Source organism: Lonchura striata, chromosome 7 (genome assembly GCF_046129695.1).
Source record: "Lonchura striata isolate bLonStr1 chromosome 7, bLonStr1.mat, whole genome shotgun sequence".
In the NCBI taxonomy this organism is placed as follows: Eukaryota; Metazoa; Chordata; class Aves; order Passeriformes; family Estrildidae; genus Lonchura; species Lonchura striata.
The window spans coordinates 6107938-6124101 of NC_134609.1; the positions used below are offsets into that span (position 1 = coordinate 6107938).

Genomic DNA, 16164 nt, shown 5'->3' on the forward strand with positions numbered 1-16164 from the left:
GCAAATCAAAATATCTCCTAAATACACTGACTGATGTTAAACCCTGTGCTCATTTGGGGAAGTATAAACTCCAGTTCAATATACAAACCTGCCACAGAAATACATCTGCAGCTATTTCCAGTTATTGGCTGGATCTGGTAAAGTCAAAGCTGGCTGTTGAATTCCACTTGGAATAAGAGGAAAGGCTTTTGTTTTCACCTGGGTTGGGTATTTTCTTTGCACTTCCTTACATTCCTGGTGTTTCTTTGCAATTCCTTAGGTTGCTGCTTTTGAGCCTCATTGCCTCTCAATAAAGGCTTAAATAGTTGGCAGAGAAAGAAAAGGTCCTCCTGTACTGTTTAGGAGTTTGAAATATCCAATAAGGGATTCTAAAATGCCTTTATAATTGAACCCTGAAGTGACTCAGTTACAAGAGAGGTTCCAGGCAGAGATTTCAGTGAAGATGTTTGGTTCTTGTTTTGGTACTTTGTAAAGTGTACTTTATATTTGATGTAGTAGCACTTCAGAGTGGTTTTGGAGCATGAGCTATCCCCAGAGACAGTTGCAGAGCAAATGGGAAATTGCCACTTGGGAAGAAATGGATGAAATAACATTTCTTGTCACAGATGGGAAAATCAATAGTACTTAGAAGCAAACCACCAAGACAGTTAGAAAACTTCCTCATCCAACTTTGTCAATGACTGGCTTCCCTTGGAAATGTGGGGCAGCAACTTCCATATTAAAACACCAAGCAACAGGGTCATATATTTAATACAGAGACTCCTGAATCAGTCACTGCAAGGATTTACAAGGCTATTTTAATTTCACATTGAAAATAAAACCCAAACAAACTAAAATCTCAAAATGAAACTGCATTGTTAAGTATCTGGCTCAGATGGGATTTAATCCGGCAGTCTACATTTCCCTAACCTAACTCAAGTGGAAAATTTTCTGCTGCTAAAGATCCTTCGTTTTTTTCCAGTAGAGAAACCTGTGAACCCTGAAATCTCCCTAAATTTCATAACCCGTGTTTGAAAGGAGCACAGACTTCTCTTCTGAGCAAGGCCCACTAGATGGCAGAACATACCTGGCTGTTCCTTTCCCGAAGGCTTTCCCAGACCAGCATAGGCTTTCACGTATCCCAAACAACTCAGCTCCACTTCTGTACCACGAAGTAACACGATACCTAAATGGAAGGAAGCAGATCTTTCCTTTTAAATCCCTAAGTCCAACTGGGCCTACTTGTGTATGCAAAATTGGTCAAGCATAAAGGCCTGATCTGCTCTTTGAGGAATTGGTAGAGAGATTCTCACAGTTCTTAATGAATTTTATAATGAATCCTAAGCACCTTCCATACTAAACTAGAGGCTTCCACATATTTCACTTTAGTTCCTACAAATTAGAATAGTGTCTCCCTATAAAACATCATCTGCTCTGTCATCTACTCTGTACTGTAACAGTGTATGGGAAAACTTTGGGATTCAAGGATGTGGCCACTAAGTGTAGAACAAATCATATCAGTTGTGGTTATTAATTTATTTTGTTACTGATAAAGAGTAACACTTATGTCATCTACTAACAAAGAAAAAAAAAAGAAAATACGTTCTCACAGTGCAAGTCTGTGTGACCAAAGCATTAGAGACTCTATAAATCTTTGCTTTACTACATGAGTCTTGGTAATGTGCCTTTTTGTCTGGAGAGAAAATCACCATAGGCCCTAAATGAAGAGCTGAGGGGGAGAGTTCCAACTTCCCCAGAAACAAGGAATTGGCTTGCTCCTACTCCTATTGAGAGAGACCTCTTCTCCTGCCATTCGCTCAGGACAACAATAATGCCATTCATTCTTTCCCATTCCCAGAGAACATGAGGTCTGAGAGAAACAAGGTGATAGAGGCTAAGTTACTGAATTATTTGAAGTATTCATTTTTTAACAGTTAATGGTCAACTCATACAATACTGGTATTTTGAGAATATATTCTGTGATATACTGAATCTTAGTACTTTTTTAGCAGCAAACAACACCTTTTTTCTCTTGATTAGTGTTGGATGACTTTTTGAAATACATAAACGTTTAAGGTGAATATATATGTCAGTAGGAAATAAGACAAAATAATTGTTCATATGTACTTAATTGTTCATATGAACTAATTGTTCATATGTTAAGGATGCACTTCTAAGAAAATAAAATCATTCCCTTTTAATAACAATTGCTAAAATCTCAAAGTTAGTGAAATCTTTCTAATATGTTGCAGTGATACTATTTTGAAGCAATAGTAATTGCAGCTTGTTCACAAAAGGAAAATGTATTGTTATAAATCAGGCCTGTAAAATTAAATTATAATAGCTGAAAAGAGAACTCGGAGCAGATGCAAACACCCAACATTTGTCATTTTGCAGTAATTCCTCCAGTACTTCCTTTTAGTAGCTGGAAAAAAATCCTATTTTGTTGTTTAATTTTACTTTCCTTTTTTCTGTTTCTTTATTTTACTGCGGCAAATAGGAAAAAAAAAGAGTAAAAAGAAATAGAAGGTAGAGAGAATGTAGTGAAGTGAGCTGAAGTCACCTTGCTTAATTAGCCTCATAGGTGGGAGCCTTATGAACTCATTGATTAGAGATTAAATATTAACTTCTAATTTTGCATATCTTAATACTGTAATACATAAATAGCAAGAGCCTCAGGATCTAAAGAGATTGCATATAAACTCTGTTCTGAAATCTTTAAATACTGTTTATAATTTCCAAGTTCAAAATAAAAAAGCCTCAAGCTAAGGTGGGATACAGTTCTGTGAAGCAGAAACATTGCTGATGCTGTATCATAAGAAATTTTTATCAAGAAAATGCACTAGATTCAACTCTGACCTCAACAAAAAGATCCCAAGGGTGATCACAGTGCGTTGATATATATGCAATTTAAGCACTTGCAAATTGCCAATAATCAGTAATGTAAGTTATTATGAGGTAGGGTGTGGGCTGAAGGAGGAGTGTTAAGTTGAACATAAACTTCTCACCACTTAATTATTCAGAAAGATCCATGTTACTTTCAGAACCCTCTTTTCTGAAATACCTTTCTACCTGCAAGCCCCTTAAACCTGGACATGTTGTATTTGGTCATGATTTTCCTGGTACTAGTACTAGGATCTACCGTGTGGAATGTTTGCCCAGACTGCTGGAGAACTAGCTTCTGTTTCCAAACCTGTATTCTCTCATTTGGGCAAAACACTTCAGCTCTCCAAGCTTCTTTTCAATCATTTGCTTTGTTTTCCTTGCAAAAGGAAACTGCTTTTAGTGCTCCTGTACTTGGCAAAGTGAGGCTGTTTCTTGGGCAGTAACTTCAGTCGAAATAATGCAAGATCTGACGTTTTGAAAAGAGCAGGGTAATGGGAAAATTTGTCAGTATGTGCAGGGTCTGGCTCCTGCTTATTTTAATGTGATAAAGCTCCACCCAAGATTAGAGCCTGGTGCACACAAACACAGAGACAGACTGCACTGAAGGTTTTATGTGCTAGTCAAAGGGTGGAAGAGAGAAAGGAGAATATTCTGTTTTACATACAGGAACTGGAGTGCAGACACACTTTGCTTTGCTCAAAGTTATACAGGAAATTTGTGGCAGAGCCAAGAACTGAACTGAGATCAGTCATAACCACAAGTCTGGCCTTCCTCTAAGTGCTGTTGGCTTTATCTTGCTGGTCATGTGAGCTGAACTGGCTCCCTCAGTATTGCTTCCAGTGCTTCTGTCTTTGTTTCCCCTGTGGGAGCCTGTTTTTATTAAAAAACCTAGGAATAAACCTCCAAATGACAGATAGCAGGGACATCTGGAGAACATGTTGTATTTTAATTAATATAATGAGATCAAAAGTTAAGCATAACTTATTGAAATTCTGGGGAATTCTGTCTAAAACTTTACTATATTATCTGGCTTTTATATTTTTAACCTGTCTTAAACAGAGTATATGGCAGTCTTTGACATTATCACAGAATTGTCATATCTATTCCTTCAAGAAAATGAAGAGATGATCTTCACAATGGTCTCCATAAAATCAGTAAAATCCAGTAGGCAATGATTTCTGTAATGCATGTGTATTAGAAGTCAGTGATTGTGCTGATACCCTTGGCTTCAGCCCAGAATAAATGAGCAACAATGGGACAGGCCGTAATTAACGACAAATAAAGCTTTTATTGTCTGTGTGTCGTGGAGTACCCTTTGGTGTTGCTGTATTGACAGTAGAAGAAAAAGACTTTAAAATTTTTCTTGGTTTCTTTTGGGATGCTTCAAACAGCGCCAGCACCAGTTCATTCCTACACCCCTGCCAACACGGAGCCTGCGAGTCGCCCTCCCTGGGTAACAGATGACTCCTTTTCCCAAAAATTTGCACCTGGAAAATCCACCACCACTGTCACAAAGCACATCCTACCAAGGGGTGCTCCAGTGCCATCTCCTGCCACGATTTCTGCTTACCCGTCTCCAGTTTCAACTTCTTCCCAGCCCCCTGCATTAGCCCGGGGAACAGTTCAGAGGGCGGAGCGTTTTCCTGCCAGCAGCCGAACTCCTCTCTGCGGGCACTGTAACAGCATCATTCGGTAAGGTCACGGGCTTTTGAAGAGGGATGAAGCAGAAAAAAAGTATCAGGAAGACTGGTTATTGTACATTAATGTACAGTTCCAGAGCCTAAGACTCTGTTAAATTACACAGCAGGGATGTCTGTTGTCTGCTTCATTAATTTAACATTTCCAGAGCTCATTTTGTTGTTGTGTGGTTCACTTTTTATCACTGCAAAGTTATACATGCTAATTGTTTGGCTCTTAGATGCTGCAGCAAATCCCTGCTTGATTTTAAACAGGTTTCTGGTCCTAAGGTAACCCTTTGAAGGAGGTTTGTGCAACTTCATTTGGGAGAGTTAAGGGGCTGGGAGCAAAGAGTGGGCTTGTGAAGAGAAAAGGAATAAGGCATCATTTTGGAACAGCAACCAAATGTAATTGTTGCTTTTGTGTCTGGAGAAAGATAATGCCTACACTCTATTACCAGTGATTCATAGCATGCCTCTCCCTTCCCTCCCAATTCATTCTGCTGGACCAGTGCCTGCTGTTAGCCTCTACAGTGCTATCCAACTTTAAGTAACCCATGTTTAATGACAGTCTTTCTCACTAAAAAGGAGCTAGTTTCGTGATGTGGAACTGCTGATTATTGCCCTTCATATATTCTGGAATGGAAATATTCCAGTAATAATCATTATATCTAATTACAATCACCAGAGTCAATCACCAAAATGAATTTAATGTGTCTTCCACATAACAAAACGGCAAGCTGTCACCTGATAGCCTGACATTTCTAGAACATGCTGCACGCAGTGCTGTCAGACAGAAAGATGGTAGGAGACTTTAGGAGCTGTTGTGAGGTGTGGGTGTGTAAAGATGGAAATTTGCCTGTTATTTCATGCTTTCAAATAGTAGCATTATCTTCTGTTGCCTTTGGCCTTTTCCTTTTGTCTTTGCATCTGCTTACAAAGACCACTTATAGCTATGCAGATATGAAGACAATTGATTTTTCCAATAGTTGTCTGTAAATGCAGTGCATGAGACCAAACAATAATGAAATGTTTTAAACAGTGTGTTTTGAGTAATGGTCTTGGAAAAGACCACTTCTATTCGGGTTTCTAAATGTTATTTCAATATGCACTTCATGGTTCAAGTAGCTTCTTACATGTGTACATGGTGTCTGAGAAAGTGGACTTGCAATCAGGGTCATTCAACCTTTTCTTCACAATGCAAATGAGATTAAATAAGATTACAAATAAATTATGGTTGGTTGCAGAGGTCCTTTCCTGGTAGCCATGGGACGCTCTTGGCACCCAGAAGAATTCAATTGTGCTTACTGCAAGACATCCTTGGCTGATATGTGCTTTGTGGAGGAGCAGAACAGTGTGTACTGTGAGCGCTGCTATGAACAGTTCTTCGCACCAACCTGTGCCAGATGCCACACCAAGATTATGGGGGTAAGAGAACAAGGTTAACCCTTTCTGCAGCTGTATGGATCCCTGAAACAGTGAAATCATTTAGACTGTAAGCAGTGAATGTAGGTGTTTTATTATTTCATCCTTTTAAGTCTTATTTCCCAGCTTGTTCATTATTTCAGAATGAGAAACATTATTTTATGATAATTTTTTTCCATCTGAAGTATATTTATGCATGCAGTTGTAGTGAATGTATAGCTCAGACTAAGAAGCAAGGAGTTCCCCCACTGTTTTTTCACTGCTTAGCTGTCACTTTTTGACATCTGTTTAAATGTTGGCATTACAGATGCTCTTCTCTGCAACTGCCAATTAGGGGTGGCAGCATCAGACATAGATGCTGAAGCTCTGGCTCCAACCAAGTCTTGTTTGCTACTGCAGCAGAAGGAGTAATTTATAGCAGAGTGCTGACTTAACCTACCTAATGAATGCTGTCACAAATCAGTTTCCCATTATGGATTTTCATCAGGAAAATAGCAAAGATGCCAGCTGCCTCTATTTATATTAATAAGATTTCTCAAGCTATTTTTGCTTCTTACCTCACTGAGGTTCATAAATGAATCCAAACCTATTTATCAGCAATAGTTGTTTTGCAAACAGTAACAGAAGTTAATGAATCTCAAATGGTGATTCTCTAATGGGATATATGGCAAATCTAAATAGACTATTTTGTCTATTCACTGGATTGAAAGCATGGAAGAGGACTTCAATCCATTTTCTCATAATCAGTGGACATTAAAAGCAATCTTTAAAAGAGAATCAGAGTCTATGTGTATAATTGGAAGCAACATAAAATAGGATCTAGATTCTCAGCTGGTATAAATCAATGCTGTTTCACTGAAGCTAACAAAGTTAATTTACAGCAGTTATGCAGCTGGCCCTTTGAAATCCGGGCTGTTGGACAGAGATACACTGTCAAACATCATTCTGGCTGCACATAAGATTGACAAATTAGCAGGTAACTGTGCATCAGAGCCTAGTACAGCAGCTTTTGGACTTGGAAGACTTCTGTATGATAAAAGAACAAAGCAGTAATAGAGATTTCTTCATACTGGGCAGAAGTAAGAAGCCAATAAAATCTAGTTGTATTCAGCTGAGGAGAACATCAGTTGCACAGAATTGGGGTTTTTTGTGATAAACTTGTGGCTTAGGAACAGACCTGCAGGCTCATTTTTATTAATCACATAAGTTAAAAGAACCTTTTCTATTTTTTTTTTTTTTAGCTTTTTTTAGATTAGGTTGTGAATTGTTCTTGTAAGAAGAAGCATAAAGAAATTACTACAGAATCTAGATTATTTTGTAACAACAGACTTACACCACTTATTCCTGGTCTTAGAAAATTACTCTTTTAAATTTATTTAACAAATCATACTCTTGCACTGAAGAGTTCATACTGGTCATGTCAAAACAAAGGAGGAAATAATCAGAATCTTTGTGCAGAACCCCTCCTGCAACAGTGACTGGGCATGTTGATACAAACTGCTGGCTGAACCATGTTGTTTCACTTTGGCAAATACATTGTTTTAGAAAGCTATTTCCTATTTCCTCTTTCTTTCCAAAAGGAGCCCAATTTCTGTCATAATTCTTTCTTTTGAGGAGGGAACTGGCTGATACAGAAGGGAAGAATTTAGAGCATCTCTGCCTTGTGTTTGTTCTCCAGGAGGAAGTTGCAGGGCTGGCTATTCTGCTGGAGATTTTTGTTTGTTTGTTTGTTTTACAGGAAGTGATGCATGCCCTAAGACAGACTTGGCACACAAGTTGCTTTGTCTGTGCTGCTTGTAAGAAGCCATTTGGGAATAGCCTGTTCCACATGGAGGACGGGGAGCCTTACTGTGAGAAAGGTATTACAGTTCTGCAAGTAATTGTGTGCTTCATGTTCATGGAAGCAAAGTAAGAATAACGCACCTGGTGAACAAAATAATATCAGTTCCCCATCCAGCGTGGATTTTGTTTCCCCTCTCCACATGAACGAGTGTTTGTGTTCTCTGTATTTTACTCCAGTTATATGAGAGAATGGCAGAGCACTGGTCTTTGCCTCACTGTCCACAATGCCTTCTCTCATTTCTCTCCCTTATGTATTATCATACTTTGCACTTCCTTCCCTACTCATTTTCCTTCCCCTGTTCCACTCCCCTTCTTGGTAGACTCTGTAGATTCTGCTCACCAGAAATGAAAAATTAGTCTTCTAGAGTTCCCACAATCCCTCTGAGTTGCTGGAGCTGTGACCTCTGATGCTGTTTTACCTCACCCTAGAATTGTTCAACCAACACTTAGGAAGAGATAGGTCTGCACAGATGTGCAGCACATGGTGGTACAGATTTTGTTTCTTGGCTGCTGCAACAAAGAAACTGCTTCTTGCCAGCTAAGAAAGGAAAGGGCCATGTTTTCCCAAAATGGTACTTGCCATGCAAATGAGTTGCCTGGCATAGTCAGGAAGGAGGTTAAGGTTTAAGTGATGTTCCCTCTGTATTCCCCTTATGCATTCAGTGAGCAACTGGCCTACTTCTCTCTGGAGATTCCTTTCTTATGGCTATGCAATTCAAATTTTACAAGTCAGAGTAACTGTTAGTGAAGAAAAAGAATCCATACAGCATGACTGACGGGGTACCTACCCTTTAAAATTGACAATTTCTGTTTTGTCAGAACATCAAATAACTCTCATGGATTCCATATACCTTTGGAATTTCCACTATTATTTTTCAATGTCAAACCTTTCCAAATCACACCTGATAAAATAAAGATGTATTAATCAGCCAACATGGCGTTTCCATAGTGTTCTCTTTTTATGCAAAAAACACATTAATATAGGCATGGAAACTTGTAACATTCTCTTGTCATTAGACTCTTCTGTACAACCATATTTGTCCTATGAATAGATTCCACGTATATTAAGGCTAATTTCAAAGTGTGAGAAACACAACTTCAAATTACATGGATTTTTTGTATGTCTTCCACATTTGTGATGATAAATGTCATACTAATGGAGGGTTCTGGACTGAATTTGTATTTAAATATGAAAGAAAAGAAGCATATTTCAGTAGGAGTGTTTCAGTAAATGTAGTAAGAAACTGAGCAAAAACAACAAAAACATTCATTGCCTGGAAACATTCTATTTCTTTTGGACTTAATACGATTATGTTAAGAGTTTGTTCTAAGTTTGCTTTTTGTTATATTTCAGATTATATTGCTTTGTTCAGCACAAAATGTCATGGCTGTGATTATCCTGTTGAAGCTGGAGATAAATTCATTGAAGCTCTTGGACACACTTGGCATGACACCTGCTTCATTTGTGCTGTAGGTTCTACATCAAATACTATCTCATTCCTTTATACTCCTAAATTGTGTAATAACATCAGAAAACCTGAAAGCAGTAATAACTAACATGTGCTTAAGGATGCAGAGGGATGAAAATTCATTTTTTACTTTTATTTGTAGAAGGATGGGAGTAATTTTTCTTCTCCTCCATAACTTTTACTAGAATTACAGAATTTGATCATCATAAGGGTTTCCTAATAAAACATCCAGTTTTAGATAGTACATACAGCAGTACAAACCACTGTTGCTGTTATTCTTTCTAGTGTTTGCCAAATAAAGATAGAGCAAGACTGAAAGTAAATTAACACCATACTGAACAGTATAACCATAATCTTACTTACAAAGCAGTGAAGTTTGTACTTCCATGCTGAATACTTGTTGAATCTTGCAAAAAGAAGTCTGTTTAGAGAGCATGAATAGTAATTAGCATAGAAGTTGGTCAAACTCATCAATCTGTGGTGTGCACATAGCTCTGGAGTGTGGCCATATTCCCACACAGCACACAAAGCAGAAAAATCCATATGATAAACAGTACTTTCATCTGGTTCTAATACCACTGAGCAGCTCTGCAACGTATTATTCCTAAAGTAATAATATCTAGAATCTCTGATTAGCTAGAAATAGTATGTTAGCCACACCAAACTGACACTGACAATTTCTAATGTTTGTTTAAGTCTAAAATTTAGGTAAATTAGTTGAAAGTATAGAAATATTTATAAATATCTGAAGCTAAACTAGCTTTGCAAAAAAGTTTTTTGTGAAAACTGAAATCTTTTGGAAATTCTGACATAGGAAGGAACACTAAGCAAGTTTCCTTGACAAGATAACAGCTCTTAATCACTTATAAATATTGATTACTTATAAATACACTTTCTCTGAATATTTCATATTCTTTTTTGCTCATTCATTTGCCTTAGCTGCCCTGTTTTCTGTGGAAATGATAGCTTTATTATGTGTTGTTAATATGCAGTTCTCACAGTGGGGGTCTTTTTGAGGATCTAACTTGATTTCTTTCAGTGGGTTAAATCAATAGCAAATCAATACATGACTCCTAAAGACTACCAAAGAAATGCATGGGCAGAGGAGCAATACAGTTGAAACTGATAGTCACATCTTTCTCCCTTTTCTTTTTCCGTAATTATTCCTGATTGCATTTATTATTAATTCTAGGTATGCCATGTGAATTTGGAAGGTCAGCCATTCTACTCCAAGAAAGACAAGCCACTGTGCAAGAAGCATGCCCATGCCATCAATGTTTAAAAGAAGAGTTGGTAGTCAGTAATGCTGGGGTAAAACAGATGACTAACAGGGCAATCGTAACGTTGATAACCATGGCTAGCACTTCTCTTGGTAAAAGCTAGATGTTGGTACTTCTCAAGTTTAACTTTATCCTCTTTCACAAATGCAGAACATGCTTTTTGCAAAGCTCATACAAAACCTACTGAATGAGCAGTCAAAACCAAATGAACTCATGAACTAGTCCATTATTATAGCAACAGTTGGGGGAAATATTGAAATTAACTAAAAACCCTATTATAAAAAATAATGTGCAAATACAGTTTCAAGTTAACTGCCCACAGCAGTTTTACTGCTTAGACCACACACTGCTGTTCAAAAACAACTGGAAAAATACGTCTGTATTAAGTCATTTTCTTTCACAGCAAGAATGAGTAAGTGCCATATGTACAGTCATCTGTAGATCCAAAGGCCGTAGCTTTCAAAGGGAAATAAATAGATTAGGGCTTCCTCTAGGAAAAGTGAGTGCTGTTCCATTATGTTGTGGTGCTACCTCATAGCATCAGATATTTTAGATTCTTTCCAAATAATAAGTCTGCCTTGAATCCATATGTAGCTGGGAAGCCTAGGTGACAATCCATAACAATTTGAATATAAAATGGTTGGGTCAACCTTGCTAGTGCACTTGGCTTCTATGTGCACAGTAGATAATTCACTTTCAAATCGTAATGGAAAAGGACAACTGGCTTTCTCCAAATTGCTCTTACATTGAATGGAATAGAGCTGACTGGAAAGGCCAGCTTTTAATTCAAAACCATTTTCCTTTCCTCCTGTGATAAAAAAAAAGAGATTCAATCTTCTTTTGGTTTCTAATTCCCACTGATATCAGAGGGAGGTAGGAACTTACATCTGGACCTTCACACTAATGAACACAGAAGAAACACATCTAGCACAGCTAGGCTGTGGGAGACAGCTTACAAAAATTCCCTCCTCTATCCCACATAATTAGGAAAAAGAAATTTTTTTTCCTATAGTAAATGTATGTGTATCAAAAATCTGTAAGGCAGCAGGCACATACTCTTTATTCCTTTCCTTACTTTAAATGTAGCACATCATGAATTGTAGCAGTATTTGCCATTGGAAAACAGTAGCTATGTTCCAACAACTAGGATAACCATACAGTCATCTTTTCTACTAACTATACAGGCATCTATCCTAATAGCTTGAGAACAACTTTCAAGTTTTTGAGACTGTTATTGATAAAACTCTTTTTCTCAAATAAGCAATACTTGTAGTACTGATAATACTTTTGAGTATGGGAGACAGCAGTTCTGTCTGGTGGAGTTAAGATGGAAAGTCTGATCATTGTTCAAGCTTTATTAACTCATTTAAGTGAGAATTATGATGTGTGCTTGCAGTACTGAGAGTTTTGAATTAGTACTTCTGAGGCTGAGGATGCTTTCTGTGGGCCATATGCTGGTGTCATCTGCACCTATTTTACCTTGTGTTCTGAGTAGCTAAAAATTACATAACCTTGTCTGTCTTGTCCCTCCCGTGGATAATGCCCATTTCATTTGTGTGTTTTTTAAGGGATGAAAAATTATCCAAAGCTTAGGGGAGGAATAAATGAAATTTGGAGTTCTAAAATAAGAGTTAAGTTAGCTGCAGGCAGTCTGCATCTTGGACAAAAGTAACAACCTGAACTGCCTGTGGCAGTTTTGACATGTATGACCTGTATTTATTCAGTAGGTATCTTAGTTTTCACTGATCTTAGCAGTGATCTGATCTGAGTTGCTACAGGGTCAGATTTTTATATGCATGAATTATTCTAAAACAGTAGTACATTATATGCAAAGCCTTTTTTTGTTTGTTTGTTTTGGGTTTTTTTCTGTAAGCAAGCAAATTTTCTGTTTTCAGTCGGTGCTGGGCTGGTGTGAATATGGTCCCGTAGATTACAAAATCCAAATATCTGGCTCATACTATTCTCCAGAGGAATTAATCATAATTATGGAAGTTAAATATTTTTTCCACTCCTATTTGACTTCATTAAATACATATTCACAACAGTGAGAAAATCCTACATTTCATTTTTCAGTGCCATTCAACAAAATACTGTTTGTTATTATCTGTTATTTGAGAGAATTCACATCAGCATACTCTATGCTGAGACTGCATTGAAGATACTCTTTAGGCAGATTTGTGTCAGTGTTGGCCACTGACTCAGACTACTCTGACTGCAACATCAGAACAGGGAATCAGGCTCCATGGGAAGGGCTTGTGATGGATGCCTCAGGAGAATTTCATGAGGTCTTTCACCTCTGATCTGCATGTGTTTATATGTGTGTGCCTCATTCTCCCCTCAATGTCCCTATAAGCTTCCTCTTGGCTGGCACCGTGGAGGATAAATCATTTTAGGATCTGGCCAGAGGTGTTGGGCTGCAGCTGAGGGAGTGCAGTGTGTGGAGAGCTCTGGCAGGCAGCCTGGCTGGGGCAGGCTGGGGGGACTGTGGGACACGGGGCAGGGAGGGGAGGCTGGGATGGCACAGGGAGGGCACCTGAGGCTGTCAGAATGCAGGGGCTCTGCAGGCCCCTGGCTGAGTGGCACTGAGGAGATGGGGAGCCCTTCCTGGGGCTGGGCTCGGGGCAGAGAATAGCCAGGTAAGGGCACTTTCACCACACTGGCATGGCAGAATTGGGTGGGGCAGGGGAGGCTGGGTAGGGGGCACCAGGATCACAACAGTCAGGATGAGGGCTTCAAGGAAGAAATTAGGGTACAAGAAGCTCCCAATAACCCAGAGAGATGGTTTGCATACATACACAGGGGTGAGCAAGGATCCAATCTGGTAAATCTGGTCTGGACTGCAGGAAAGGGAATGCAGTGTACGTGAGCAGAGCTGAGCTGGCTTGCAGGGTGGCAGCAGTGAAGTGCAGCAGCACAGACTTCAGTGGGAGCTGTACTGGCTTGAGAGAGTCCTGAAAAATTCCTTGGGCAGAGAACCTGCACTGTAGCACATGCCCTGACTCCAGCTGGTGTCTGAAAAAGTGAAATTAAAGCTAGTTTACATATCACTGTATGAGGTACAGCAATATCTCTGAATGAAGAACAGTGATACCCTGAGGATTATCATGTAATAAAAATTTCCTGTTATGACTTGTGCTGCTTCATAATGTGGTCCAAAAATAGGGAAGCCACAAACCTGCCCTTGATATCTATATTAAGATATAATTTTTGCACATTATCTGAACCAGAAATTTGTGAATAATAATGTAGCATTTTAACTTTCACAGAGGTAGAATACCACATAACTGCTGATACTCCTCTGCTGCATCACCTTTGTGATATGGAGAGGGTAAAATGCTTATTTATATAATAATATATATCTCTGAAATTCAAAATATGATCTTTCAACTATCACGGAAAATAATGTTGTACAAAAATAGAATAAGATGAATAATGTGTACTTGATAATGTTTTATGTCTTGTAAGAGATGCCTGAGATAAGTCCTAAGTTCTTCTGAATATTTCTCTTCATTCTAATTAATGTGAGGTTTTACACAATAAAACAAAGATACTGTACCTCTGAATGATCAATTGAAAAGATCAGCCTTTTCTCTAACTAAAAAGTGTTCAATAACTTTTCCATCAAAGGATTCAAAAGCTTTTTTTAATGCTTTTCTCTCTTTTGGTGTTCTTTTTGCAGAACAGGGCAAAATTAAGTGTTTCCAAATAAGGTTACTTTTATTATCTGGACAAAAAAAAAAAAGTCTTAGACTTTTTTTTCATTAGTTTTCACTATATTGGATTCACAAGTTACACAATTCTCAATTATAAAATCAATTCAAAACAAGGAAAAATATTTTTCCATTGGTCCTTCAGTGGTCAATATTTGTGTGAAATGTTTTGCTGAAGATTACTTGTATTTATGTTTAATAATGTGAATGTCTACAGCACTGAACACATTCATTAGTGTCTAATGCTGGGCACACTAATGGTTTTTTGCAATACTCATCTCCAGGTAGTGGATATTAATTTGTTTATAAACATCAGAATTTGAAACTGAGTGATTTATTGCCTGCAGTGATCTTATATTAGAAGTCTAGGTTTTATAATATTTTGACATGTTGACTTGATGCCACAAGTGTCCTTGCTTTTAGATAGATATTTTTCCCTAAGTTTCTAGTTATTTCAGAACTGAATGTCTGGTGGTTTATGAGATGTGAGTAATTACCTTGCATGGATTATCTGTGCCAACATGAATAAAACAGTCTAGTAATAATAGCAATGTGCAAAAACATTTAAAGCTTTCTGATTTGGGTATATTTATTAATATGCCATGTGAACAGCTGACAGATTTCAGCCATGTTATATCAGTAAGAAAGTATACACAAGCTTGTACTCTCTACTTCAGACCTGAAAATAAAAATGAAAAGCATTGGTTTCACCTTTATTGTATATCAGTCTTGACTGTCTTATTGACCAAATAATGCTGTTTTAAACAAATATTAATATGCTTAAAAGATGCAGTCTGCTAACAGTACATGTTGTAACTCAGCAAGGCCTGTATAGTCCCAGACCTTATTGTGTCAACAAATACTGTTTATAGTAACTTTGTAAGGAGTGGGTAAATTCTCTCTTCAGTTAAATTGATGCATCTACAAACAAAGTTTGACTGCATATGTTCAGGTAGGTGTTCTACTATTTCTTAACAAAAGTTACTTAAAATACACAAAATGTTTTAAACACCCTCATTGAGATCTAGTGTCACGAAATAGGTACAAAGGAAAGGATGACTTCATATAACTGTGTTTTACAAAAACAGCCATTTTGTGCATTCCTGTTGCACACCCCTCAGAAATGCAGGCATTTTAGAAGTACAAATAAGTATATTAAACATAATTAAGAATTTAGATTATAAATGAACAGACTTAGATTTATATGCCATTACCAAGTACAGCATCAGGAATCACAACTTGGTGCATTTTTTATTTGATTTCCCAGCCCCAATTTCTGTTTACTATGTGCATAAGAAATGCAATTGGAAAGAATGCCCAGAATGTATGCTGTATTTTCTCAGATCAAAATTTCTGTTTTTCAGATTGTCTTTCTGACACTTAACCTTTGCACAAGACAGTGCTTCCTAAACTGTGCACTGTGATCCCTGGAGAGTTCAGTTGTTGGAACTGGAAGCAATAGAGGCATAAGCAGAGCACCATGCCAGCTGACAGGGTGGAAAAAGGGAACAGAGCAAAGTTCATTAGGAAAGGACATGGTGCAAAATGTGTGGCAAATGTTGCATTAAGGGATTATTAACAGAGACTCTTAAAGAGAGATTATTGCTCTGCAGAAAATGGAGATTTCAAAAGTATAGGCTTTGGCATTGCTTGCCCCTCCCACCCCAATCATGCATCTTGAATTCAAACAGTTTCTGTTGATTAAGGAAGGAAGGAATGTGTGAATAAGATTGCTGAAACCATTCTTGAATACACAATGAAATGCTTTGTTCTCCCAGGCAAATCAGAGTTATGGATGAGATTCAGTCTATATTCAGGCATAAGTTCTGTGCTGCGTGCCTATGAAATACGCCCTTGGATAGCTGTTAAAATACATTTGTTCCTCCCCTTAGGAAGA

The 16164-nt window shown here is 37.8% G+C and overlaps 1 protein-coding gene across 9 annotated transcripts in view; it reads left to right on the forward strand.

Moving 5' to 3' along the window:
• Window positions 1-12599, forward strand: part of LDB3 (LIM domain binding 3) — a 112916-nt gene extending 100317 nt beyond the window's left edge. For all 9 annotated transcript variants that reach the window (XM_021536187.2, XM_021536186.3, XM_021536188.2 and 6 more), the window contains 5 exons: window positions 4257-4557; window positions 5789-5969; window positions 7705-7825; window positions 9163-9278; window positions 10470-12599. In XM_021536187.2, coding sequence (XP_021391862.2) covers window positions 4257-4557; window positions 5789-5969; window positions 7705-7825; window positions 9163-9278; window positions 10470-10559 — 809 coding nt within the window. In that variant the 3' untranslated portion in view covers window positions 10560-12599. The remainder of the gene's footprint in view (window positions 1-4256; window positions 4558-5788; window positions 5970-7704; window positions 7826-9162; window positions 9279-10469) is intronic.
• Window positions 12600-16164: the final 3565 nt, after the last annotated feature.